This window comes from Pipistrellus kuhlii, unplaced genomic scaffold, assembly GCF_014108245.1.
Source record: "Pipistrellus kuhlii isolate mPipKuh1 unplaced genomic scaffold, mPipKuh1.p scaffold_m20_p_10, whole genome shotgun sequence".
NCBI lineage: Eukaryota > Metazoa > Chordata > Mammalia > Chiroptera > Vespertilionidae > Pipistrellus > Pipistrellus kuhlii.
In genome coordinates, this window is record NW_023425405.1 from 36,936,001 (window position 1) to 36,963,323 (window position 27,323).

The 27,323-nt window shown below is 40.5% G+C and overlaps 1 protein-coding gene across 1 annotated transcript; it reads left to right on the forward strand.

Moving 5' to 3' along the window:
- Positions 1-829: 829 nt before the first annotated feature.
- PON3 (paraoxonase 3) lies at positions 830-27,323 on the forward strand. The gene is made up of 9 exons (XM_036429383.2): positions 830-984; positions 4,749-4,819; positions 9,527-9,582; positions 16,287-16,452; positions 18,326-18,452; positions 21,860-22,060; positions 22,839-22,920; positions 23,441-23,569; positions 26,478-27,323. The coding sequence occupies exons 1-9, from the start codon at positions 911-913 to the stop codon at positions 26,634-26,636; spliced, it is 1,065 nt and encodes a 354-aa protein (XP_036285276.1). The 5' UTR covers positions 830-910; the 3' UTR covers positions 26,637-27,323.

The window sequence follows — 27,323 nt, forward strand, 5'->3', positions numbered from 1 at the left end:
AGAAGTCCCAGAAGGAAGAAGGATCAAGGAGGCTTTTGTTACTAAACTTCCACCCAAAGCTATTCTCCTCCCTCCCACCCCCACTCTGCTCAACTTCCCCGTTACTTAAGTCTCTCCCCCCACCCCACTCTCCCCTATTGTTCATTGTCCCATCAACAATGGTGGCGGTGTGGGGTTTCTGATAGTTACAATCCACCCACTCAGCAAATGTCCTGGGAAGCAGGACTTGCGAAGGCCTTGTTCTGGGAATCCTGGAGAAGAGTGCGTTCAAGCCCCGCACTTCCATGCAGTTCTATGCATGTACCAGCTCTCCCACCTTCTTGAGACCCATTCTCCAGCTCAGCTCCCTTCTAGCCTTCCAGAAACCTGCCATCGGGGCTCTGGACGCATCCCCAGAGCTCCCTGCAGTTCCTTGGAGGAGCTGAGTTTGAATGACGCAGCTTTTGGCAGCAAACTCCCTCTCCACACCCACCGTGGGGCGTGTTCTTGGCAAAGCTTTCACCTGCGGCTCCGGCTCCCTCTGTACTTTGAGCCTTGAAGAAAAACAAAAAACAAAAACAGAAAAGAATCCCTGGTATTTCGCGCCCTGGAGCAAAAGGAAAAGAAAAAAAGGGAAGAAGAATCCTCTAGCCAGGATTTCTCCTTGAACTTCACACGTAAGGATGACCTTGAGTCTCTTGCGTAAAGACAGCCTGGGATTCCCGCACCCCCAAGGAAAAATAGCCTTACCTGGGAAGGCGGAACAAGAAGTGGCTGGAGACACCGCCCCGTAACCCTGCGTCCCGGCCTTGCACCTGCCAGGTGGGGCGCGAAGGGCGGGCGGGGCGGGGACCACGGGGCGGGTCTGGGAGCCCGCCCGCCCCGCCTCCTGGAGGCCCCTGCTGGGCCATCAGCACAGGGAACCTGGACTATGGGGAAGCTGGTGGTGCTGACCCTGCTCGGGGTGGGCCTGGCCCTGCTCGGGGAGAGGTTTGTGGCGCTCAGGTGAGTTGAGTCCTTGGCTGTGTCTCTCCTTCCAAGCTAAGTCAGGGCTGCCCGGTGCCGGCTTCTGAGCCAGGAGGAACGGACAGTTTGGGTGACCTCACTCCTCAGTGCCACCCAGCAAATGGATGTGGAAAGTGAGCCAAGTTCTTGCTTTTCCTGAGATATCAGGTCAGGAGTGTCCCTCATTTATTTTCTGAAAGTCACCGCCCTCTTTCCAAGTGGCTCTAGGCATTGGAGTAGTGAAGATCTAGGGGTTGGGGAGGAGCTGAGAGGAAGTGGGGAGGCGGGGAATATCTGTAATACTACCAACAATAAAAATACATTCAGAAAAAAATTAAAAAGAAATAACTCCGCTAAGGACTGGATTTGAGAGAAGGGACAGGCTACCAGGTGGGAGTTGGTGGCAGACATGGCCCAGGGCCTGTTAAACATTGAGGAGGGCTGGGCTGCTAAACTCATCCCATATTAAGAGCTATTCAGACAGGGGTGTGTGTGTGTGTGTGTGTGTAGGGGGGAGAGATGAGCTGAAATTTGTAGATGTTCACTGGCATTTCGCAGGTATCTGACTATATATATATATATATATATATATATATATATATATATATATATATTTTATTGATTTTTCACAGAGAGGAAGAGAGAGGGATAGAGAGTTAGAAACATCGATGAGAGAGAGTCATCGATCAGATGCCACCAAGGTACATGCCCTTGACCGGAATCGAACCCGGGACCTTTCAGTCCCCAGGCCGAAGCTCTATCCACTGAGCCAACCCGGTCCCAGCAGTATCTGACCTTTTGAAGTGGAAGATGCTAGTGGTGATAGAACTCTCTCAGAAAGAGTCAATACTGGGCGCGGAAGAAGAAATGTTGGGTGATACTACACATTTCCGAGCAGATCTGAATGCTCTGTTTGTCTTCAGTTGTCTTTGGGGAGCTTTTATTTATTTCTCTAAGTAGAAGCTGGGATGTCTTGAGGAGGCTGATGCCCTTTGGTAATACCTTCTAGTTCAGCTTGAGTATGTTCATTGTAACGCTACTCCCAGCGCACCGAGTGAGAGACTCCTAAAAACAAGTATTACTGTAAAGTAGATCTGAGGTGTATTTTTTAAAAAGTGACAGTAAGGTAAGTCTGTGTGTAGAGTCTTCCTGAATGCTGTTTAGTAAAAATTTAAACTTATCCCTGGTATTGAAAAGAAAGTTTCACCATAAAAACAAGAAAACTGTATTGAAAAATAATATGGCCAGTTGTTTAGATTTTGGTCATTTGGATAAGTTGCAAAGTAAGTCAGCATAAAAAAATTAAAATAACAACATTAAAGCAAAGGCTGCAGGTTTTAGTTAATTAGGGGAGGGTTGAATGTGGGGAAATCAGTTTGAGAGAGGAAGGTGGGTTAAAAGGCAAAGACATGGTGAATTAAGGACAGTGCAGATTTATAATAGACCCTGCTTTATCTAATTAAATAATACAACTTGTACATTTACATTAATGACACTATGCAGTTACGCATACTATTAAATATTATCCAAGTGTTGTCCATGTATAATTGCATTTTAGTCTTTCAACAATAATTGGATGAGGTTGACTGACATAGGCATATTACCCACATACTGTCCATGTTATGTAAAGAAATATAAATAGAGAATCCAAGATGGCTTCACAGGTAAACACCTAGCCGCAGCCGCACACAACAATTTCAATAAAATACAACTAAAATATAAAATGGACATTACCCAGAACTACAGGAAAGTCGACTGACTGGAAATTCTACAACGAGAAGCAAGGAGAAAAGCAGAAGGAAGAGCGGAGGAGCTGTAAAAGCCTAAGGTATGAAGACACAAGGCGCGCACGGAGAGGACAGAGCCGGAGAGGAGGGAGGCTGAGTGCCTGGCTGGCGTTCCCTAGCAGGAAGGAGATAAAAGCTCTGACTGTGCTGGACCCCATTCCGACTGCTCTGAACCCCAGTTCTAGACCAGACCCTAGGGACACAGGCTCAAACAGAGGGAGCTGGGCTGTAAAGCGGAACCCCAGGGGAGCGGCAAAAGGAGGTCCCTGAGGCGAGCACATTGCGCGCAGAGAAGGGACGGTTGGCTGTGCTGTGGGATTGCCCTGGCAGGAAGGAGACAAAAGCTCCAGACTGCTCTGAACGCCACCTCCAACTACACTTCCAATTGAACTGAACCCCAGTTCCGGGCTCATTGGGGGAGAGGCTAGACTGTTTGGTAGCAGGAGAAAATCGAAGGCATCTTTCTCTCAGAGGTGCTTGCAATGAGTACTGAAGAACCCTGGGGAATACTAGACTCAGGAACCGCATAGGGTGGGGCTGACGAAAACCAAGCCTGTAGGCTCCACCCTGAAACCCTGCCCCATCAGGGAAGCTGCGAAAATGTCAAGACAACGAAATAGATCACAAACGAAAGAAATTGAGGACAAAAAGCGACTGGATATAGAGTTCCAATGTACACGTATAAGGTTTTTCAAGAATTTCCTAGAAAAGGTCGATAAGACCTATGAGGATATGAAAAGGGATCAACTAGAATTAATAAGGAATCAACAAGAAATGATAAGGGATCAACAAGAAATAAAGAATACATTGTCTAAAATAAAAAATATTATACAGAGTCCTAAAAACAGAATGGAAGATCGCAAGAATCAAGTCAAAGATTTGGAACACAAAGAGCCAGAAGACACTCCTCCGCAGAAGCAAGAAGGCAAGAGAATCCAGAAAATTGAAGATAATGTAAGAAACCTCTGGGACAACTTCAAGCCAACCAACATCAGAATTATGGGGGTCCCAGAAGATGAGCGAGAGCAAGATATCAAAAACATACTGAAAGAAATAGTGACAGAAAACTTCCCCCACCTGGTGAAAGAATTAGACTTACAAGTCCAGGAAGCGCACAGACCTTCAAACAAAAGGAATCCAAAGAGGACCACACCAAGACAAATCATAATTAAAATTCCAAGAGCAAAAGACAAAGAGAGAATATTAAAAGCAGCAAGAGCAAATCAGGTAGTTACCTATAAAGGAGCACCTATACAATTGTCAGCTGATTTCTCAACAGAAACCATGCAGGCCAGATGGGAATGGCAAGAAATATTCAAGGTGATGAATAGTAAGAACCTACAGCCAAAGATAATCTACCCCGCAAAGCTATCACTCAGAATCAAAGACCAGATAAAGAGCTTCACTAATAAAAAAAAAGCTAAAGGAGTTCATTCCCACCAAACCAGAATTATATGAATTGCTGAAGGGGGTTTTTTCGCAAGAGAAAGAAAATAAAGATAAAAATTATGAACAACAAATACATAACTATCAACAAGTGAATCTAAAAACCAAGGAAATTAAAAAAAAATTTGATGAACAATATTAACTGTTGAATATAATAGAATCAGAGGTATGGAAGGGGAGTGAACTGACGATTCTTGGGGAAAAGGGGAGAGGGGGATGTGGGAAGAGATTGGACATAAACTGTGCACCTATGGATGAGGACAATGGGGGGTGGGGAAAGGGCAGAGGGTGGGGTAGGAACCTGGTGGAGGAGAGCAATGGAGTGGGGGGAGGGAAGGAACATTTGTAATAATATGAACAATAAAAATTTATTTTAAAAAAAGAAATATAAATAAAAGGAGTTGCCTACTTACTTGTGATATTACTCATTATATACAAGAGAGTTCATGAATATAAAGATAATTAAAAACCACGTGTAGACATCAATTTTGGAAGTCCCACATTAACCTCCCATGTTTTTATCTTCCACAGAGAGAGGATTAATGCAGATCGAGAAGTGAAGCCAGTGGAACCTCAGAACTGCCACCTCATTGAGGGAATTGGTGTGTATGTGACAGTACCAAAGGGCAGCACAGTTTCTTGGTCACCTCCCACCTGAAGGAGGCTGCCAACTGATTTAACCTCCTGCTACTCCACCTTCCACTTTACCCAAGCTAACTCATCCCATCTTTACAAGGGGTCTCTTTGATGTCAAATCCAGTAGCTCTTTCTCAGTTCTCTTTCTTACTGAGGTCTCTCCATCATTTGAAGGATGTCATTGGCCCATACTTTGCCAAACTCTCCTCTTTCCCTTCTGTTATATTTCACTCCCCTCTCTGTCTTCTTTTGTTGCCCCATCTTACTTCTCTTTTTTCTTCTTTCCTCACCTTGATATTTCTGGCTTCATTGTCACTTCCTTCAAAATGTACCTGCAAGTACCAAGAAGAATATTCCTTAGCCCTTAGCCTTCCAGACCTCACAGCCTACAGAGATGTCTTCACCTCAGAGGGAAGGCAGGGGTGGGCGGGTGGGAAGAAATCAACCAGTGAACTTGTAAGCATCTATGCATAGCACATGGACATAGACAATGGGGTGGTGAGGGCCTAGGGGGTTGAGGGTGGGGCGAAAGTGGGCTGGAAGAGGTTAATGGGGAGAAAAGAAGGACCTATATAGTACTTTCAACAATAATGATTAATAAATAAAATACTTGAAAATCCATAGCTGGATCCCAAACCTCTCAAATGGCAGGCCTTCTTTTCCAGTCTGAAATTAACTTGATTCTACTAAACATTTCTAGTGTAGTCCCCCTTAAATCCCCACCCACAACCAGCTCCTTCTAGATAACCTCCACCCTTAGACCTGCCTGCATGGCGCCCCAATTCTCAAAGAGACCCATTTCACAATCCAGGAACCGTTGTTTTCCTTTGTGCCTCATTGTTCGCCTGGCACCTGCTTGCAGAAGCGTCCCCACACAGGGCTCATCTCACCTGCAAGTGACTGCTGAGCCTGCTTATTTGGGCTCTGAGCCTCCCAATTTCCCGACACTTCTACCCGAAAGAAAAGTTCAGTTAGATTCTGTTCCCTGTTTTGAGAATGAGTGTTTTTCACTCTTTCACCTTTGCTCATGCAATTCCCTTCCCTAATTTCTTCATCTCTGCTTGCTGAAATCAGCCACAAATTTCCCTCCTACTTCTAAAGTCTCACAGCACTCTGAAAGACTGGGTCACTTATGACACCCATCACATGCTTCATTTTGTAATTAGCAGTGTTTCCTCCTTCTCTCAATATCAGATTGCAAACTCCCTAGGGTCAAGGACTTTGCCTGATGTATCAATATGCGACAGGATAACAGCATAGTTTATTGTGATAGGAGTCTGTAACATAAGATATACAAAATCAGAAAGAATACTGATTTTTAATTTTTTTTTCTTTTACCTCCCCCCTCACCCCCCTCACCCCCAAATTTCTACAAAAAATTGTCTGACGCTTGTGCTCCCTGGTCTAAAGGAGGTTTGTGCTGCTGGCTAGAAAGCAGAAAGAACTGAAGACCAACTCCTTCCTGATTTTCATTTTCAAAATCTGAGCTCCTGCAAGGGATGCTGATAGAGAAGGAATGAGAATATGTGGGGTTCTTAAATAACAGGGACCCTTACCCCCTGCCTGGCAGTATTCTAAAGAAGGCGCAAGACCTGGGAAGGAATGGCAACCAGGCATCTTTAAGAGGCTGGATAGTTTTTATTGTCTCCCAGCCTGAGCCAGAGTCAGGTGCCCATGTAAGACATGGAAGTGGCAGAATTGTCTAAATCAGCAATTTTTAACAAGTGTGCCACAAGAATTTTTAAAACATGCAGTACTTGACTATTTAGTCAGGGTCCCTGACCTCTTTTCCCTTCGATCAGTGGTCGACAAACCCGGATCGTGAGCCACATGCGGCTCTTTGGCCCCTTGAGTGTGGCTCTTACACAAAATACCACGGCCTGGGTGAGTCTATTTTGAAGAAATGACGTTAGAAGACATTTAAGTTTAAAAAATGTGGCTCTCCAAAGAAATTTCAATCGTTGTACTATTGATACATGAGTTTGCCAACCACTGCCTTAGATCAGTGCCATGACCCTTTCTAATGCTGTGAACCTTTAATACAGTTCCTCATGTTGTGGTGATATCCAACCATAAAATTATTCCGTTGCTACTTCATAACTGGAATTTTGCTACTGTTATGAATCATAATGTAAATATCTGTGTTTTCCAATGGTCTTTGGCGACCCTGCTAAGTTGAAAGCTAGGTAGAGTGCTCCTGGCTAAAAAAAACAAGTGGAACCTGCTATGGAGTAATATGGCATATTTTCCCTTCTATCCCAACCAACTTCCTTTAAACCATTCTCTTCAAAATATTTGGATTATCAGTATGTTGACTTATGTTTTACAACATTAGCTGTAGTTTAATCTCTTAAAGATGCCTGGTCGCCATTCCTTCCCAGGTTTTGTGTCTTCTCCAGGATACTGCCAGGCAGGGGGGTAAGGGTCCCTGTTATTTAAGAACCCCACATACTCTCATTCCTCCTCTATCAGAATCCCTTGCAGGAGCTCAGATTTTGAAAATGAAAATCAGGAAGGAGTTGGTCTTCAGTTCTTTCTGCTTTCTAGCCACGGCAATAACCTCTTCCAGCCCACTTTCGCCCCACCCTCAACCCCCTAGGCCCTCACCACCCCATTGTCCATGTCCATGTGTTATACATCTATGCATACAAGTTCATTGGTTGATTTCTCCCCACCCGCCCTACCCTGCTGTAGCGACCCACAGGTTGAGAACCGCTAGCAGAGTCACCTAAGACCATCTGAAAACACAGATATTATATTTACATTACGATTCATAACAGTAGCAATATTACAGATATGAAGTAGCACTGGAAATAATTTTATGGTTGGGGTCACCACAACATGAAGAACCATATTAAAGGGTCACATCATTAGAAAGGTTGAGAACCACTGCCTTAGATTGTCAAATAAAAAAATGACAACAGTCAACACAATAGCTGTCCAATGTGAAAGAATCAAAATGATACCTACTTTTTGTTAGAATGATAAAAATATAGTAATGTTTGGGTGTGCCACAGAATTTTAGTAATTAGTTTAGGTGTGCCAGGAGATGAAAATGGTTGAAAATCGCTGGATTAGCCCTAGCTGGATTAGCTCAGTGGATAGAGTATTGGAACTGCAGACTGAAGGGTTTGATTTCAGTCAAGGGCACATGCTGGGTTGTGGGCTCGATCCCCAGTAGGGGGCATGCTGGAAGCAGCTAATCAATGATTCTATCTTATCATTGATATTTATATCCCTCTCTCCCTCTCTCTTCCTCTCTGAAATCAATAAAAATATGTTTTTTAAAAAAAGAAAATCACTGGGTTAAATGATATCTAGGTCTACTCTCAGATTATGTAATTCAAACAGAGTTGAGAAGTAGAAACTACAGCTAATGTTGTAAGATCTAAGTCAACATACTGATTATCCGAATATTTTGAAGAGAATGATTTAAAGGAAGTTGGCTGGGATAAAAGGGGGAAAAAATGCCATATTACTCCACAGCAGGTTCCACTTGTTTTTTTAGCTGGCTGTGAGAACTTTTGTTCCAAAATGTGACATGATTATAGAACTAATTGGTAGTCCTGCTTTAGCATGACCCTTTCTAAGGGTGCCTTAGGGCCTCCTCTTTCTACTTTGTATGACCTCTTTATAGTTTCTCCTCAGTAACCTGAAAGTAGCCAGACTTCTTACATTTAGGTTCAGGGATGCCAAAACTCATGGAGAGAGGGGGGGGGGGGGGGGGGGAGAACACACTAGCAAAAGCTATGGCTGTGACTTTAAATTTGTATGTCAGTTCTATAGCATCACTTCATTCTATTTGCCACAGCAATTACAAAGGTCTACCCAGGTTCAAGTGAACAGAATATAGACTTTACCTCTTGATGGGAGAGTATGGACATCACATTTTAAAAAGAGCATGTTGGGTTTGACACATATTGATTCTACCATATTTATAACATAAATTTTGTTACACTAGATAACCAATGCCTTCACTCTCAGTCCTGCCTGCTTGGGCCATATCCCTTTTGGTTCTGTCTCTCTACTAGGAGAATCGCAAGCCCCTTTTCATCCTGGTCTCAGTCATAAGTTACTGATTGTATGCTTCTTCCCAAAGAAAAATGCTCAGGACCAACTCTCAGTGGAAAGAGATCTGACCAAATTCTTTTACATTCATTTATATTTAATAGTCCATCTTAAGACATATTGCCTTTGTAAATGAGAGAAATCACTCAAAACTTTCCCATATGATCAGATAATAGTAGGATTTTTAAGCCTCAACAAGTTGGAAGAAGAGACATGCTTGGGAGAGAGGCCTCTTAAGAGACCTTCAAAATGACGACTTTCCAAATGTTATCACTTGGTCTGTAGACCAAGTTTTCTATGGGGAGTAAAGCTGAATCTCTCAGCTAGATGTTATTATTTGAAGAGTACTAGGATATCAATTCATTTTATAGTTGCTTTTTTCTCCTGAGATGGAATTCTAAGAAAAAATTTTGTATTGGAGTCTGACTCAGGTTTCATTGTAGAGTAGCCTGCCTGTGGGATTCTTGAAAGTTAATATAGTTTCCCAAGTAAATAGCTGCAAAAAAGTCAATGGAGTTTCCAAAAGAAATTTAAAGTTTTGGCTGTGAGATTAATCTTTTAAGCTTTCAAACACGCATTTTTCTGATCCTCTCCTTCTTTTGCAGAAAATGGCTCCGAAGATATTGATATACTTCCTAGTGGGCTGGCTTTTATCTCCAGTGTGAGTATCTTCCATATCCCTCAGATACTCACACCGATACCTGTATAGACAGCACATTAATGTTGCCGACTACAGCTGCCAGATGGACCCCTACACACTGATCCCACCTGCGGGTAAAGCAGACAACTAAAAAAGCCAAAACAGGTTTCTGGAGAGCTAAACAGGACACCCAGGAATGCTCAGGCCTGCTCCCTGTGGGCAGTTTCATATTCAGTCAGTGGGGACTCAATAAATATGTAATGATTTTTGTTCAATTTCTAAACTAATCTCCAGATCTGTCCCTCAGCTTTGAGTAGTCACCTTCCCAATAACTACGGTAGTATTCCTCTCACTATGCTTGCCTGTAAATGTTTGTAGATTGAATGTTAACCATGTTACTCAATTCAAAACCTTAAGCACTTTCTGCCTTAGGTTCCTTATTCTTTTCAGTCCTTTAGAGAGAAGTAGAGAAAAAGTAGAATTTCATTCCCATTACACCCTTCAGAGCTTGGGATGATCAGGAAACTATAAGGAACTGAAGATATTGAACATTGTCATAAATTTGTTAAATCAATTGCAATTTGAAATGACATGGAATTTGTTGAAAGAGATTTACTGACTACATTTTTAATGTAAATTCTGACTTACAAAATTGCAAGTCCTAATGTTCCATTTTAGCCATGAAAATACTACCAAATAAAATGAACTTTTAAATCTATTTTATTTTGGCAAAAAAAATGTGGGCACATATAATAATCCTTCATGGTGTGAATTTCTAAATTCTTACATATGCACCATATCGTTAAGGTCTCATTTTTATTTTAAACTGCTTCCAGGGGGCGGGCGGGGGGGGGGGGGTAGAGGGAGGGGCAAGTGGGAGGGATTTTATTTCTTCAATTTCCCTTCAAAACCAAAGATAAAACAAAGCTGTCTAGAAAATCTTTTTCTTTGTTGAATTAAATGTTCTATGGCCAATTTAGATTTTTCAATGTTATGCCAAATAGGTCTTTCAAAAATTATTATTGTATAGCTAAGAGATTTCTTTGCTGTTAGGAAATAATATTTGCAGTTCTTACAGTATGCTTTTTCTATTTTCTTTTTTTTTAAATATATTTTATTGATTTTTTTACAGAGAGGAAGAGAGAGGGATAGAGAGTTACGAAACATCGATGAGATAGAATCATCGATCAGCTGCCTCTTGCACACCCCCTACCGGGGATGTGCCTGCAACCAAGGTACATGCCCTTGACCGGAATCGAACCCTGGACCTTTCAGTCCGCAGTCCAACGCTCTATCCACTGAGCCAAACCGGTTTCGGTTGCTTTTTCTATTTTCATTGGATCTGAACATATTGAATTGCTGCTATATAGACAACAGAGATTTTCATCACAAATAATGCCATGAGAAATATTAACCTGAAAGTTTTAAATAATGGAGGTCTTTTTGTAAACTAACAAACAACTCATACTTATAAGCTAAGGAGGATGTTTCTTGCTTATTTTTAATCTTTATGACTTTAATAAAGATTATTCAAGTCCTTCTTATTTTTTGCTGTCACCCTTCCTTGTCATCCTAGAACATGTTTGGAAGCTGCTGATTTCAAGGGTAATTGTATGCGCTAGATCTTTTTAGTCTACTTGCTTTCTTACCTTGGCCCTTGGCATGCTTCGCTTTGCTCCCAAGGCTACTCCCCTCTTTACACATGTCACTAATTTTTAGTTCTTTGTGAGGTTTCACTGTAGTGGCACCTCAGTTCTTTCTTTTCTTTTCTTTCTTTTCTTTTTTTTAAAATATATTTTATTGATTTTTCACAGAGAGGAAGGGAAAGGGATGAAGAGCTAGAAACATCAATGAGAGAGACACATTGACCAGCTGCCTCCTGCACAGCTCCCACCGGGGACGTGCCCACAACCAATGTACATGCCCTTGACTGGAATCGAACCCGGGACCTCTCAGTCCGCAGACCGACACTCTATCCACTGAGCCAAACCAGTTTCGGCGGCACTTCAGTTCTTGAGGGAACTCTTTCCTAATGCTCTCTTGCTGGGTGAGGCCCTCTTCTCTGGTGCTTTGGATTCCCTGAGCTTAGACCCTTACATTCAATAAAGTATCTGATGAGCTTGCTTGGTGCTGTCTCCCTAGATTTCAAGTTCCTCCAGGCCAGGACTTTGGAATGTTCATGACCGTGCTCAGTACCTAACACACCACCTGGCATACACAGGTGCTTGAATATTTACTGAATGCATATGCTCATAAATGAGACCCGTGGAGGATTTCAATGCCTGTCCACATATACCTGTAGTATATTGGGGGAAATAAGATGCCTGCATCTTCAGGTGATTTTCACCATTTTCAGTGGTGAATGATATAAAAACAATTGCCACAAATTCTTACCCAGTTGCCTTAAACAGAAAACCGAGTGAATGAGAAGTCATTTTATCAGAGGTGATTCATCATCAAGATCATCATGATACTTAATCTAGGCCAAGTTGTTTGCAATGCTTCACCCTTTGTACTAGTTGGCAATGCCCTCACTCCCCCAAGCTACCATGGTACTTGCTGTGATCTTATGCCCTGACCTGTCTTCCTGGGCAATATTCTCTACTGTCCCACCTTTCTTTATGGTGCGGTAACGAGGCTGTATAATTAACTATCTGAGTAATCTAAACAATTGGCTTCCCTGGGCTTAATTTTCCCCGGGTAAAAAAGGAAGGACTATACGTTTCTGACATTTTTTCTCTTCAATTGTGCCATTATCTAAGCTACTGGACTTGATGACAAATTGACTATTGGAAAAAGGGAAGACTTAAAGACTGGATTTTATGGCCTGATATTGGGGAGAAAAGTGATGCCTTTAAAAAAGAATAATAGATATGAATGAGCAGCAGGATTTGAGGAGAGAATGTTTATATTGGTTTTGACAATTTGATTATGGGTTGTCCTTAGGAAGAAGTTGGGATTGCAAGCTAGAACTCCAGAGAGAGATTCCTGTTAAATGTGTAGATTTGAAAATCATTGGTATAGAAGAAATATCTGAAATGTTCTGATTAAGATCTGTAAGGAAAGAGTATAGAGCAAGAAGGAAAGAGGGATGGATGAGGACAGAAGGAGGAAGAGGCAGGAAGAAAAGCAGGACTTATATCAGCAAATTATTCTCCTCCTCCTCCTCCTCCTCTTCCTCCTCCTCCTCCTCTTCCTCCTTCAAAGGGATATACGATAGTGTCAAATGCCACAGAGATATAAGCAAGAGAAAGTACTGGGGTTTACACATGGGATATTTTGGAGGCCATTGATATGAGGTATTTATAGAGGCATTTCTATAAACTACAGAATACTGATTTCTGAAAGTCTGAACAAATCAAATCTGGTAACAAATTCAAGTGATGTTTCCAAGAAATTTGACAGTGAATGAAAGACAAAGTAAATGCATGTTTGAAAAAGTAGTAAAGTTAGGGGACCATTGGTTTTGAGGAATGAGAAATGAGCAATTTTTCAAGCAAAAGAATGAGACATTGGTAAAAATAAATAAATAAATAAATAAATAAACAAACAAACAAACTAACTAACTAACAAACAAACAAATAAGTGCCAAAGCAAGAGAGAGAGAGGATGTACTTTCTGAAGACAGGGCCTAGAGAACAAGAAATCAAATAAACAGGTTGTGGAGTTAATAGGAGAAGGCAGACTGGGAAACAGTATGGAGATTTTCAAAAAATAAAAGATAAAACTGCCATTTGATCCAGTGATCCCACTTCGGGGACTATATCCTAAGAATCCAGAAACACCAATCAGAAAGAATGTATGTACCCCATGTTCATAGCAGCATTATTTACAATACATAAGATTTGAAAACAGCCTAAGTGACCATCAATAGATAAGTAGATAGAAAAGGTATGGTACATTTACACAATGGAAGACACTCTTCTATAAAAGAGAATGATTTCTTCCCTAGCTGGTTTGGCTCAGTGGGTAAGCGTCTGCCTTCGGACTAAAGGGTCCTAGGTTTGCTACTGGTCAAGGGCACATGCCCAGGTTGTGGGCTTGATCCCTAGTAGGGGTTGTGTAGGAGGCAGCCAATCAATGATTCTCATCATTGATGTTTCTAGCTCTCTCTCTCTCCCTCTCCCTTTATGAAATCAATATATATATATATATATATATATTATATATATATATATATATAAAAAGAGAGAGAATGATTTCTTACCCTTTGTGACAGCATGGATGGATCTGGAGAGTATTATGCTAAGTGAAATAAGTCAGTCAGAGGAAGACAAATATCATGTGATCTCACTTATATGTGGCATCTAATGAACAAAATAAACTGATGACTAAAATAGGTCATAGGCATGGAACAGAATAACAGATCTCAGAGGAAAGGGAGGTTGAGAGGAGGGGAAGCAATTAATGATTGCTTAACCCATGGACACAGACAACTGTGCAGAAAAGGCCAGGGGTGGGGCATGGGGGGGCAAAAAGGGAGGAAATGGTGACTTCTATACTACTGTCAACTATATATATATATATATATATATATATATATATATATATGACCAAAACTGAGGTACAGAGGATTCATTAACTGAGCAAAGAGACAAGCTTGAGGATGAGCTTTTGGTCCTCTGAGTTCCAGTCTGGGTCTGTTTCCAGGAAGATGGATAAGAGAAATAAGAAATTCCACCTTACTTCCCTCTTTAATATTTTCCTTTCTTCTCCCCTGAAGTAGTTCCTTGCTTACAATCTATAAATGCAGAAAGAAGAAAGGAGAACATCTTCAGACATTGGCTTAGTGCCCTCCTTTTGGAAGGAAAGTGGATATCACAGCACAGAATTGCTACATACACATGCCTCAGAGCCCTCTCTCCAGGTGCCTGGTCATGGTGACAGTTTCTGACATGTTGATAAAGAGGATGCTGTTGGCCCCCATACAGGTGTCTTGAACATAAACATTTTAATGTCAGCAGTAAACATTTAAAACGAATGTGGCATGTTGCTGAAAAATTACCACATAAGCAAATAAATGGCTTTTTATTTAGCTCCTGAAAATACCATACATAAAAAGACATTCTTAACCATCTGGAAATTATTTTGAGAAGATTAAAGTTCAACTCTGTCAACTCTGTCAAAGAGGGAGAAAAGAAGAGAATTAATAAAATTAAAGAAACATTGAGGCGGAAAGCAGGGAGTCAGAGGAAATTCATGTTGGATGGCATATTTGTTTGTGATTTTCCCACCAGAGAAATAGGAGGTAAAGTTACTCGTTGAGAATACTGGTAAAGAGGAAGATAAAGAAATAAATTTAGGATAAACACTTGGGAGATGTGCAATGGATTACCTATTAGAATGAACAAAAAGGTTGATAAATATCATTGGATGTCTGATTAAAGTTGGGATGATAACTTTGCATCTAAGTTTTTTTCTCCTAATTTAGACTAGCCTTGTAAGGGGTGGACCAGGGCAAAGGGGGTTGGTAGGGGATTTGATAAAGAGGCAGCAAGCAAAGGATGTGGCTTCCTTAGGAGCAAGCTGTTGATTGATGATAACAGATGTGAGGTCTGGAAGGTTTTAGCTCTGAGCAGGAGGCTCTCTCCTCCAGGTGTGGTGCCTTAAGGAGAATGCAAGAGGTCAGAGCACCTTCTCTGATGTGCTTCAGTATTGCCTGCAGGAGCATCAGCTTTCCAGTAAGATTTAGGCATAGAAGGATTATTCTAAGAAAAGCTTGAATATTAGATTCACTCCCCCAGGGGTTAAGGGCCAAGATTAGTGTTATTATAAGTGTGTGAGTGTGTGCATGTGTGTGCGTGTGTGTGAGTGTATGTGTATGTGTGTGTGAGTTTATAAGAAAAGGAAGGGCAAAGAAGAGAGAGAGAAGGAAGAGTAGGAAAGAGAAAATTTAAGTTGAGTCTAAGTGGAAAAACGAGGATACAAGAAAAGATACAGGGTTGTTGATATTAAGGTTGATATTATCAGAGTGATGGGGGAGGAATGTGGGGAGGAAGTTGCAACTTGTGTAGAATAGGTCAACCCCAAGATTTGATACAATGACCAGGGATGCAGCAAAGGCCCAATACATTCAGGATGCCTATGTTTATAAACATCTGGCCCTCCAATACACAGGGCCACTCTCCAAGAACTTTTTGCATTACTTAGGAAAAAAGATTCATATTCGAATTTTCAGACATATCTATAAGAACAAAATTGGTCAGAAATAGTCAATTTTTCGAGACTAGTTCCCCAAAGTTAACTCTTGGCTAATTCTACTATGAAATGTAATAGATGTCAGGATGGAAGCAATACAGTGAAACTACACACCCCTTATCTCCACTTTGAGGAAGGTCGGTTATAGAATATCAGGAATGGATAGAGTCTTGGAAATCATACATTTTAACGCCCTCATTTTCTAAAAGAGGAACCTGAGGCACAGAAAGGCAAGGGACCCACGCAAAGTAACACAGCCTCTCGTCTCTTGCACGGTACTTTTTGTCTAAACCCTTTCTTTCTATATTAAAAACTGACTTTGGATTCTTCCATTCCCAGCAGTTTAGATGACATTGCTAATCCCTCAGATCAGATAACGGCAAGAGCTGACAGATAAAAATGTCCCAGAAATCTAAAAGAAGTTTAGAGTTTTTAACATCTTTGCTAGACTTTGAGATTTTAATTTCCTTATGAAAACTTTGTTTTGATATGTATATATGTACATACTTATTCTCTATTTTTTAAAGGGATTAAAATATCCTGGCATGCCAAGCTTTGCACCAGATGAGCCAGGACAAATCTTCATGATGGATCTGAATGAGCAGAACCCAAGGGTCCAGGCACTGCCAATCAGTGATGGTTTTGACAAAGCATCATTCAATCCACATGGGATCAGTACTTTCATTGACAAAGGTAAAGCTTGAATGCTTAGGAATAAGGGGGAGAATGAGGGAAATGTCAAGGGAATTATATTTCAAAAAAAGCTGTAATAAAAACAAAACATACATATTAATACATTGTTTATGCTTTAAAACAATTTCAAATATTATTTTTTAGTTCCTAATTCCAAATTAATTTAGTTTTTAAAAGCCTGTGGGTCCATAGAACATGTAGAAAATAAGAACGGTGAATCTATAAAGCTCAATAACCCTAATGGTTACTACATAAAGGGAAGACCAAATGGAAGAATTACAATTCAGAATGTTTAAAGTAATGGTGCTTTAATTCTTCCAAATACCTAATGGAACTACAATGTATTAAGTATAAATTTGCTGGACTGACTTAATGATTCATAATTATTTCCATCCACTTATCCAATAAGTTTGGTCTGCACCAACAGGCTTGTTCAAGTTTAAAAAAATGGGTATCTTTAAAAATGGTTGAATACTATTTTATGAAGTAGGTTAAATATTCCCCTAAAATCTTATGTAGGGGTGGGGAAAAGTAGGTTTACTGTGCCATTGTGACATTCTTTTGAGTTAATAAAGCTATTGAAATAAATATAACCTGCATGTCTTTTTCCATATAAACAACTGTAAACCTTCCAAGATTTGCCACCTGATTTAGACTAGCCCTGAAAGAAGTCGGACAAAGAGAATTGGTAGGGAATTTGTTGAGTAGGCAGCAAACAAAAGGTGTGGCTCCCTTAGAAACAAATTGTTGATTGATGATAACAGGTGTGTGGTCTGGAAGATTGTAGCTCAGCATGCTGCTCTCTCCTCCAGGTGTGGTGCCTTAAGGAGAATGTAAGAGGGCAGAGCACCTTCTCTGATGTGCTTTGGTGTTGCCTGCAGGAGAGCCAGCTCTCCAGTAAGGTTTAGGCATTGAAGGATTATTCTAAGAGAAGCTTGAAGATTAGATTCACTCCCCCAGGGGTTAAGGGCCAAGATTAGTGTTATTGTAAGTGTGTGTGTGTGTGTGTGTGTGTGTGTGTATGTGTGTGTCTGTGTGTTTGCATTTGCCCACCCCTATATATCTGCTTGCTTAGCAAGTCCTTCTTTAAAAGGTAATTATACATAACCAGTCACATAACAATTTTGTATTACTTTATAGTTTATAGAATGTTTACACGTATATGTGATTTATTGTCCCAAAATAAAATCCTGTCTCAACCTCAATCCTGTTCACAGCCATTCATGGTCCAATATGAAAGCAGATAGTTGAATACTCTTGAGTTAATACCCACAATTGTTAACTTTGTTTCCTTGTGCATTCATGTTTACATTACATGTTCACTAGGCTCACTAAATATTGGTATTGCAGCCTCAGGTGGTTGGTTTGCATCAGAAGTTCATTCTCTAGCTGGGAAGTATTGCTTAGTTTAAGATGTTCACACAGCCCTGGCATTTCTGGAATGTGTGTTGCAATGTGGGAAATATCCACCGAAGAGAATTCTCAGCAAAGCTTTGTTTGCTTGCGTCCACTTCTGTTGAAGAGCCATCTGGGGAAACCACATCATGTCCATGTACCGCTGTAGTTCTGTACCTCCCTGTTAAAAAGGGGGATGCAGGTGAGGATGAAGAGACTATGTGGAAACATCAGGGTTTGGCTCTGCCACTTGGTGATGGTAAAATTGCTGACAAATCAGTCCCCTTCTGAGTCTCAATTTCTTCAATAAAATAGCGATACTGGCATTTATCTGACTTGCCTATTGAGTGGACTGTGGGAATCCAAGGCAAGATGGGCGAGAAAAACTCTTCTCTTGAACGTGACCAAGTTGCACACCAAGTCTAATAAAAGTTGCAATAGGAGTAAACTTATGGGAAATATGCCTTTTCCCACTTAGACCACACTGTGTACCTTTATGTTGTGAATCATCCCTACATGAAGTCTACTGTGGAGATATTTAAATTTGAGGCACAACAACGTTCTCTGGTTCACCTGAAAACTATAGAACACGAACTTCTCCAAAGGTATGGATTTAAAGTATTTTGCACTTCTATTTATTCTGCACCTCTGCTGTGTGCTTTGTTTGCTTGGGTTCCGCAGGCTTCCTCAAAAGATTGTTCTGTAGCATTGTTTTCTGAAGCTTTCTAAAGGTTCCCATGGTGACACTGCCGGCACCTCACTAGAAATTGCTGTATTAGTATTGAATGTCTTTATATTTCCCAACTTCTTAAAAGCGTTTTAATCCTATGAAAAGTGCTCAATTAGATTCCTAGCTCTAATTCCACAGCAATGCAATACTAACTATGGGCCTCTCTTTAAACCCCTATACCCATTTCTAGTTATCCTGGTAGGTCGTGTCTGAGAGCCTCACCCACTAGGTGTTACAACCAACCTCAAGATATGGGCTATTCCTTTGTTCAGTGAGAGTGTCAGGTGGAATTTGAAAAAAAAAGCCTGTGGGCACATATAAAAATTCACACTTTTCAAGCTTCGCTCTTGGGCCAGGCATTGTACAAAAATATTTAATTTAATTCTCAAACAGCCTTCAATAACAGGCATGAGTAAGCTGACACTTGGTGTTTTAGATTAAAAAATTGCTCATGTTACATAATTTGTAAGTGGCAGACCCAGCATGTAAACCTAGATCTGTCTGAATTCAAAGCTGTGCTCCCAAGGGCAATGCTAAACATCTTCCTTATTGTGTTGCAAAACAATAGTATGTTTTTTAGTGGATAGGTTGCCTGTTTCAAGGCAGTAACAAACAATGAAGAATTTGTCTCATAAAATGGACTCAGCGCTGAAAGACAGGTTCCAAAACAGTAGAGGTTCATCTTTGCATGAGACAGAAAAATGGGAAAATAAATGGAAGTTCACCTTCTTGTCTTTGTTCTTTCTCAACATCATGTATGGACCTCTCCCATATAATCTGGGAGCAACAAAAGCAGAGGGCAGAAAAAGTGAGATTAGTTGAAGTTACTGAACTCTTCTCTCTTTTTTTGAAAAAATAGGTTTCTATTGATTTCAGAGAGGAAGGGAGAGCGAGAGAGCAATAGAAACATCAATAAGGAGAGAGAGTCATTGACTGACTGCCTCCTGCATGCCCCACACTAGGGATCAAGCCCACAATCTGGGCATGTGCCCAGATAGGGAATTGAACCATGACCTCTTGGTTCATAGGTCAATGCTCAACCACTAAGCCATGGCAGCTGGATTCTGAGGCACAGTGGGGACAAGGACTGCCATGGAGTGACTGGGAAACTGGACAAATCACTTAACCTGTGCTTCAATTTCCTGAGCAAAATGAGGTTCTCTTATTGGTCTGACTCACCACACTGGTGATTGTGAGGCTTAGATGCAATAACATGACCTCACAGGAAGAGTTCCTCAGAAATCACAGCCTAAGGGAAAACTCCATACATGACAACTTGATTAGGGAGTACAATCCCAGGATGCAAAAGAGAGAGAACAGCTTAAGGCAGCGAACAGGGAGTAATATGGGTTGAATTGTGTTCCATCAAAAAGACATGTTGCAATGTTAACCCCAATATTTCAGAACATGACCTGATTGGAAATAGGATCATTGGTACATGTTATTAGTTAACGCCCTCCATATTGGTGGGCTCACACAGGGAGAATGCCAGGTAAAGATGGGAGTGTGAGATTGAAGTGATTGCCTGGGGCTACTCAAAGCCAGAAGAGACTAGGAAGGATTCTACCACAGGAACTTCAGGGGGAGCATGGTCCTATCCACACCTTGGTCTCAGATATCTAGCCTCCAGAACTACAAAATAATACATTTGTTTTGTTTTATGCCATATAGTTTGTGGCACTTTGTTATGGCAGCACTTCTAGAAACTCATATGGGGGACAGTCAGAGCAAATAAACCAGCCTACTTTCTACCAGCCTTATCTCCCATGAGTCAAAGGTTTGCCTCAGGGCTATTCACTACGTACCTGAACCAGTCATGCCTGGTGATATCTTGTGTTTTGTTGTCAACACAAAAGCCTGAAAGTGGGAGCCAGAGACCCACACAGGCACCATAAAGCACCATAAAGCCTACTGTGGAAAGTCTGCCAGATCCTTTGAAGAGCTGGTTGAAGTAGTGCCAACTAGAACAGGGCAAGTCAGGCTCTAAAGAGGATCTAAAGAGAACCTTAAGAAGTGCTCTGATACCCATGTTGACCAAGCATTTTAAGGAGTAGAACAAGGTGCCATTCTTGAGAGAATTCAATTTAACCTATGGAGTCAGGCAATACCTTTGAGAAGAAGGAATGCTCATGCTGAGACCTGAAAGATGACCTTGGAAAAGTCATTACACATCAAAACCTAAAAATAGCCGAAACTGGGTTTGGCTCAATGGATAGAGCGTTGGCTTGGGGACTGAAGGGTCCTGGGTTCGATTCCAGTCAAGGGCATGTATCTTGGTTGCGGGCATATCCCCAGTAGGGGGTGTGCAAGAGGCAGCTGATCAATGACTCTCTCGTCGATGTTTCTAACTCTATCTCTCTCTCTTCCTCTCTGTAAAAAATCAATAAAATATATTTTAAAAAAACCTAAAAATATTTTCCTGATTCATCCAGTTTTCTTTACCAATCTAATCTAAAAAGATTTAATCTTTTTTTTTTTAAATATTTTCAAGTCATTGTCTTCTTTTTTACTTTTCCAAAATGAAAATGACTTATTTTTTTATGTTGTAACAGTAAGACTTACTTTATTTAAAATATGTAATGGTATTAAAGAACACAAATGGAAGGAATAGCCACTACAATTTCACCTACTCAAAGAAAATAAGGTCAGGATGAACTGTGTTATGCTAAAGTAGCAGAAAAGAAAATCCTACCTTCCCTATAAAGTTTTCTTTTCTTACTTATGCTATGCCACTAATGCAGGTGATATGGGGACTCAGTTTGGTATTACCCTCCTGCAGGACCCTAGGAGAACCACACTATGCATCATCAGGAAAGTTGCTGGTTACTATAGAAGAGTAGGGGAAGCATGGTGGGGCATGAACTAGCTCTTAAAGTCCTCCATCTGAGAGCCACACACAATCCCTTCATTTCATTGGCCAAAGCTAGTCACGTGGCCATGCCTAACACTGGAGAAACCTAATTGCAGAAAGAGAAGAACCAGCACCATTGGCAAACTGCACTATTATAAACATTTACAAGTCCAAAGATTTGGAGAGTGAGGCTTATTTGTATATTTATTGGGTTTTAATGACTTCTGCAAAAAGAGAGGAACGAGAATAACAAGTGGCTAAAAAAAAAAATCAGGGCAATGAAAAATCATTTACTTTCTGTGGATTTTTAAAATTCATACTAGTTCATGTGTACTTTTTCAAGATGACGAACATGTTGGTCTTTGTAGAGATTTGGTGATTTTTGACAACAATCACTATTTTAGAATTCTCTCTCTCTCTCTCCACTTTAGTGTGAATGACATCGTGGTTCTTGGACCAGAACAGTTCTATGCCACCAGAGACCACTATTTTACCAGCCACTTCTTGAGACTATTAGAGGCATTCATAGATCTTCAGTGGACTTACGTTCTTTTCTATAGTCCAAAGGAAGTCAAAGTGGTAGCCGAAGGATTTAGTTCTGCCAATGGGATCACAGTCTCACTAGACAAAAAGTAAGTAAGCTCATTTATAATTTTTCTACCCTTTGACCTTGACATTAGTGGACTCCTTCCCTTAAGAGGTAGGTTACCTCCTAGCTTAAATAGTCAACATATGAGTGCAGGGATCAGGTATGGCCAGGCATTATACTGACTTAGATTGGACATTAAGTTGTGTAAGTTTAAGACTTACTGATTCTCTGCAGCAGAATTTCCTATGGAAAAAAAAAAACACACCACTTTTTATGAAGCATGCAGTTTTATAGAAAACTCTTAAAGTTTTAAAATGGAAGGTATTTTAAAAAGCTAAGTACTATGAGTGTTGATATATAAATTTGAAATAATTAATAGAGATGATCCCTGTGGAAAACAGCTCCAAATGTTCTCCCTCTTTTTAAAAATGATAGTGATTGAGCTTCATGGTCATCTGATTCTTCTTGCCAAGGACTAGTTTTTGGAAGTATCTTTTTGTCTTATAAGAGGACCACTTACCTCCATTCAATTTAAAGACATTCAATTTAAAGATTCCAAAGTAATGAGATTGAGTCTATATGTCATCTAGAAACACCAGTTTCATTATTTTATAGCCATATCTCATATTCAACACTTACATAAAGCACTTCAAGAATATTAAAAATACCACTCCATTATTTTTTTTCTTTTTGCTGTGGTTTAAAATGGCAGTGCAGTGGTACTTTAACTATTGTGAATTTTTATACATCTTCTCCACAATAAAATGTAATGTCATCTCTTAATGCTACTTGCTTCAGTGTAAATGTGATTTACTTCAAAGGTATGTCTATGTAGCTGATGTAACGGCTAAGAACATTCATGTAATGAAAATTCATGATAACTGGGATTTAACTCGACTGAAGGTAAGAGTACCCTGGCTTGCCCTCACAACGTGGCCTCTTACATTTGCTCCCATGCTTGACCTGGGAATGTGCTCCATGAATGAAGAAAACATGAGTAATTAAAAAAAAAATATTGACAGTGAGAATGTGTTCTTACACCACTAATAACCAGTAACAAAGCCCATTAAAAATACTAATGTTAGCCCTGGATGGTGTTGCTCAATGGTTAGAGTGCCAGCCCATGCACTGAGCCATTGTAGGTTCCATCTAGGTTTAGGGCATGTAATTGCATTGCAGGTTTGATCCCACCCTGGTTAGGGCAAGTGTGGAAGGCAACCAACTGATATGTCTCTCTCTCATTGATGTTTCTCTAGCTCTACCCTCCCTCCCTTCCACTTTCTCTAAAAATAAATAGAAAAAAATATCCTCAGTTGAGGATCAACCAAAAAAAAAAAGTTAATAATAATTTCAGGATCCAGAAGGAGCTGGTGCAAGGGGGGAGGGGTAAGGAACGTCTTCACTGTTTCCTCTTTGTTGAAAGGTAATACAGTTGGACACCTTAGTGGATAACTTAATCATCGATCCTGACACCGGGGATATTTTGGCAGGATGCCATCCTAATGCCATGAAGTTGCTGATCTATAACCCCAAGGATCCTCCAGGGTCAGAAGTAAGTTTCTACACTTCTCTGAGCTCACAGGCAAGGCTGTACAACAAGCTGTTTAGGCAACGTGGAAGAATTGACTGGGTCACATGGGATGTTCCAGAACTGAGCACATGTATATATGGAAAGAGTAAAGATTTTGTTAGAATGAAGAGATATAGCCCATTAACTTTTTCAGGTTACCAGGTACCAATTTAACATCAGTTCTAGACAATGTGCCCCATCACAGCAAAGGCTATACTTGCCACTGGGAATAATTGGAAAAATATGAGCTTGGTTATTCATGTTGACCCAGATTGCTATTCCTATTACCAATCAGGATATAAGCTCAGAATAGGCCCTGAAATTAGGCAAAAAAAAAGTCATCTACAGAACCACCTTCTTTCACACTACCAAATATGAAGTTAAAATGAAAGGGTTTAAATGACTGTAACCACAAAACAGAATTAATTTTGCCACCCAGTTCTAATCTTATATAATAAAAGGGTAATATGCAAACTGACTCAAATGGCGGAATGACCAGAATGACAGCTTGACCTATGAAGTGCAATGACCACCTCTCAGTCCCTTTCCCTAGCCGGCAGGCTCTGATTGCCCAATGGCAAATGGGGAACTGGGGGTGGGTAGCGGGGGACACGGATGGCACCAGGCCAAGGCCCCTGCCCTGCCGCGGGTTACCCTCTGTGTGTGGGGTGACTGGTGGAGCGGGACTGGCTGCAGGCAGCCCGGGGAGATGGCCCTGAGCACAGGCCAGGCCTAAGGACCGTAAATGATAGTGTTAAAGAATGTCTCATTTTAAAGATGGTATTTGTGTTATTTAACATCTCTTCTAAAACAATAGCACATGCCATTGGATTTTTTATGACATTAAAAGCAATAGCATAATGCATTTCATTTTCTATAGCATTGAGATTAAGAATAAAGTAATCTCAAGTGAATTTAAATATACGTACAAATTCTTGGCAGACATAATCTGAGTTATTTAGTCACAAAAATTTGTTGGGCAATTATAATATACCAGACTTTGTTTTCATACTTAAGATATATCAGTAAACAAAATATAGAAAGATCCTTGCTCTTAGGGTGGGGGTATAAACAATAAATAATAAGCATAAGAAATAGTAAGTTATATAGTAATTTGAAGATGTTATTCTATGGGGAAAAATGTAATAGAATAAAAAGGATCTGATAATTCTACTGTGAATAGGGGGAAGGGCAAGTCCTACTATTAAATATGAAGATCAGTGTAGGCCTCATTGAGATGGTAAGGTTTGAAAGAAGATAAAATGTTTGAATCTGGGTTTGGGTAGTTGGGAAATTGAGATTTAAACCCTAGCCTTATAATTGGCCCAAGGATAAATTAGAACATACAATTATTTCTGCTTCCAAAATTGCTGTTTTTCAGTATTTTTAAAAAATAATTGTTTCTCTTATTAATATATTAGCCACAGCTTAAAAAAAAAAAAAAAAAAAGCAAGAAATGTAGAAAGAAACAAGAGTCCAGCCTGCCCTGGACAGTTTGCTCAGTGGATAGAGCATTGGCCTGCAGACTCAAGAGTCTCGAGTTTGATTCTGATCAAGGGCATATACTTTGGTTGCAGGCTTCTCTCCTAAACGGGCCCTGGTCAGGCATGTGCAGGAGGCAACCAATTGATGTGTTTCTCTCACAACCATGTTTCTTTCTGTCTTTCCTTCTCTCTTCCACTCACTCTAAAAAATCAAAGGAAAAATATCCTTGGGTGAGGATTAAAAAAAAAAAAAAGCTTCCAGCCTGAACCTAAAGCTTGAAGGATTGTTACCATAATAGCATGCTACTCTTGCCTCAGATTATGTGCCCCCAAAACTGATAATATAACTATTCTACAACAACGCCTGTGTTAAAAGAATGAAAATGCAATCTATAGGATGATTTGAAAATTGTTCAGGATATTTTTCATGTCTCTATTTGCAAGTTTAATCATTTGTTTATTTTAAAGATTTTTTATTTTTTTTATTTTGTATTTATTTTTGGAGAGAGAGGAAGGGAGAGGGAGAGAGAGAGTAACATGCATGCCTCCTGTTCTGCATACCCGGTACCCGATATTGGGGATTAAGCCCACAACCCAGGCATGTGCTCGACTAAGAATCCAACCAGCAACCTTTCAGTGCACTGGACCACGCCCAACCAACTGAGCCACACCGGCCAGGGCTCATTTGTTTATTTTAGATAAGACTTCTTTCTTTACAGTCACTGACACCCTTTCCTTTTGGTTGAGCCTAATGTTTTCTACAAGAGTTTCAAGCTCAGATTTTTTTCTGTAACAAATTTGAGAAGTTATAGGATTTTCTTTAAAGATAAAAAGCCAAAACTCAACTGAACTATTTTAATAAGAGAGGTCGATATAGACTCATGACTCATGAACTTTGAATTAGTTTTTTCTAATTCCTATCTTGTCCTGTTTGAGTAAACTTCACCCAGGCTATTTGGAAACCTGAGCACTCACATATTTACTGATTGGCAACCTAAAGTGTGTTAATCCTGTGGGATCAATAACAGCAAGAAGTAGTGATGTGTCAGATTGAATTTTTCAAAGTATGCATTCGGTATGCTTCCTCACCACTTCTCTGATGCGAGGGATCCCAGGTGTGACAACTACCATCCTACTGGTTACCAGGTTGGGTTGGCTTGCTAACTGGATGTCCCTTTTTCACTTCTTCTTGTGTTTCTATTGAGGGATATGGCTAATGTCAGACTGCAGAGATATCATTAGGACATTAATACTTTCACCATCAAAAGAAGAAAAAAATGAAGATATACAAATTTTAGCTTATTGATTTGTGGGAAACATATTAGTCCTGGAGTATTTGGGAAGGAAAACATCATTGGCAGCCATTTGCTCTTATCGTGCGCTAACAATTAATCTCTTCTTGGCAGGTACTTCGCATCCAGGATGTTCTGTCTGAGAAGCCCAGGATAAGCACCGTGTATGCCAACTCGGGCTCTGTGCTCCAGGGCAGCTCTGTGGCTGTTGTGCACAACAGGATACTTCTCATAGGCACCATATTTCACAAAGCTCTGTACTGTGAGCTCTAGACTCCTGATAAGCCAAGAGTCTCCATGTTTAGGCAAAGTAAAACCCTAATTCTAAGATGAGGGGAACTGCAAGGAAATCAAAAACACCCACAAAAGTGTGTCTGGCTTTACTTATGGATAGAATTAAAGAAGCAAAGAGATTCCATAATATTCACCAAGTTGCAAGTCAAGATAGTGACGATCCAACAATGAGCCAAATCTCTCAACTATTTTTGTCCAGTACTCCCCCGATTCTTTCCACCTAGGACTCCTTGGGAGCTGTGTGCCAAAATCACCTTCTGCAACTGTCATGTTCTGAGCCTGCTGCAGTCCAGCCCAGGAGAAAAGCTAATGTTCAAATATTTACAATCCCCCTTCGCTTTCTCCATTTGCACTGGCACCCACTGCTCATCAAATGCCCAGCCCATGGATAAAAGCAAGAATTGGCATCATGAAACTCTCTCCAAGACCTCCTGAAACTTGTATTCTTCCCAATCCAGACACAGGAAATCAGGTTCTGGAAAATCTGGCAGGGAGGCCTCACTTAGTTGCAAACAGAGCTGATTTCTTCCTTTGTACTAGGTCTTTATGTGGAATAGTCTCCCCCCAATCTATGGTCTCACTTTCATGGTTTCAGTTACGTGTGGTCAGCTGTAATCCAAAAATATTAAAGGAATAATTACAGAAATAAAGAAAATTTTAAAATTG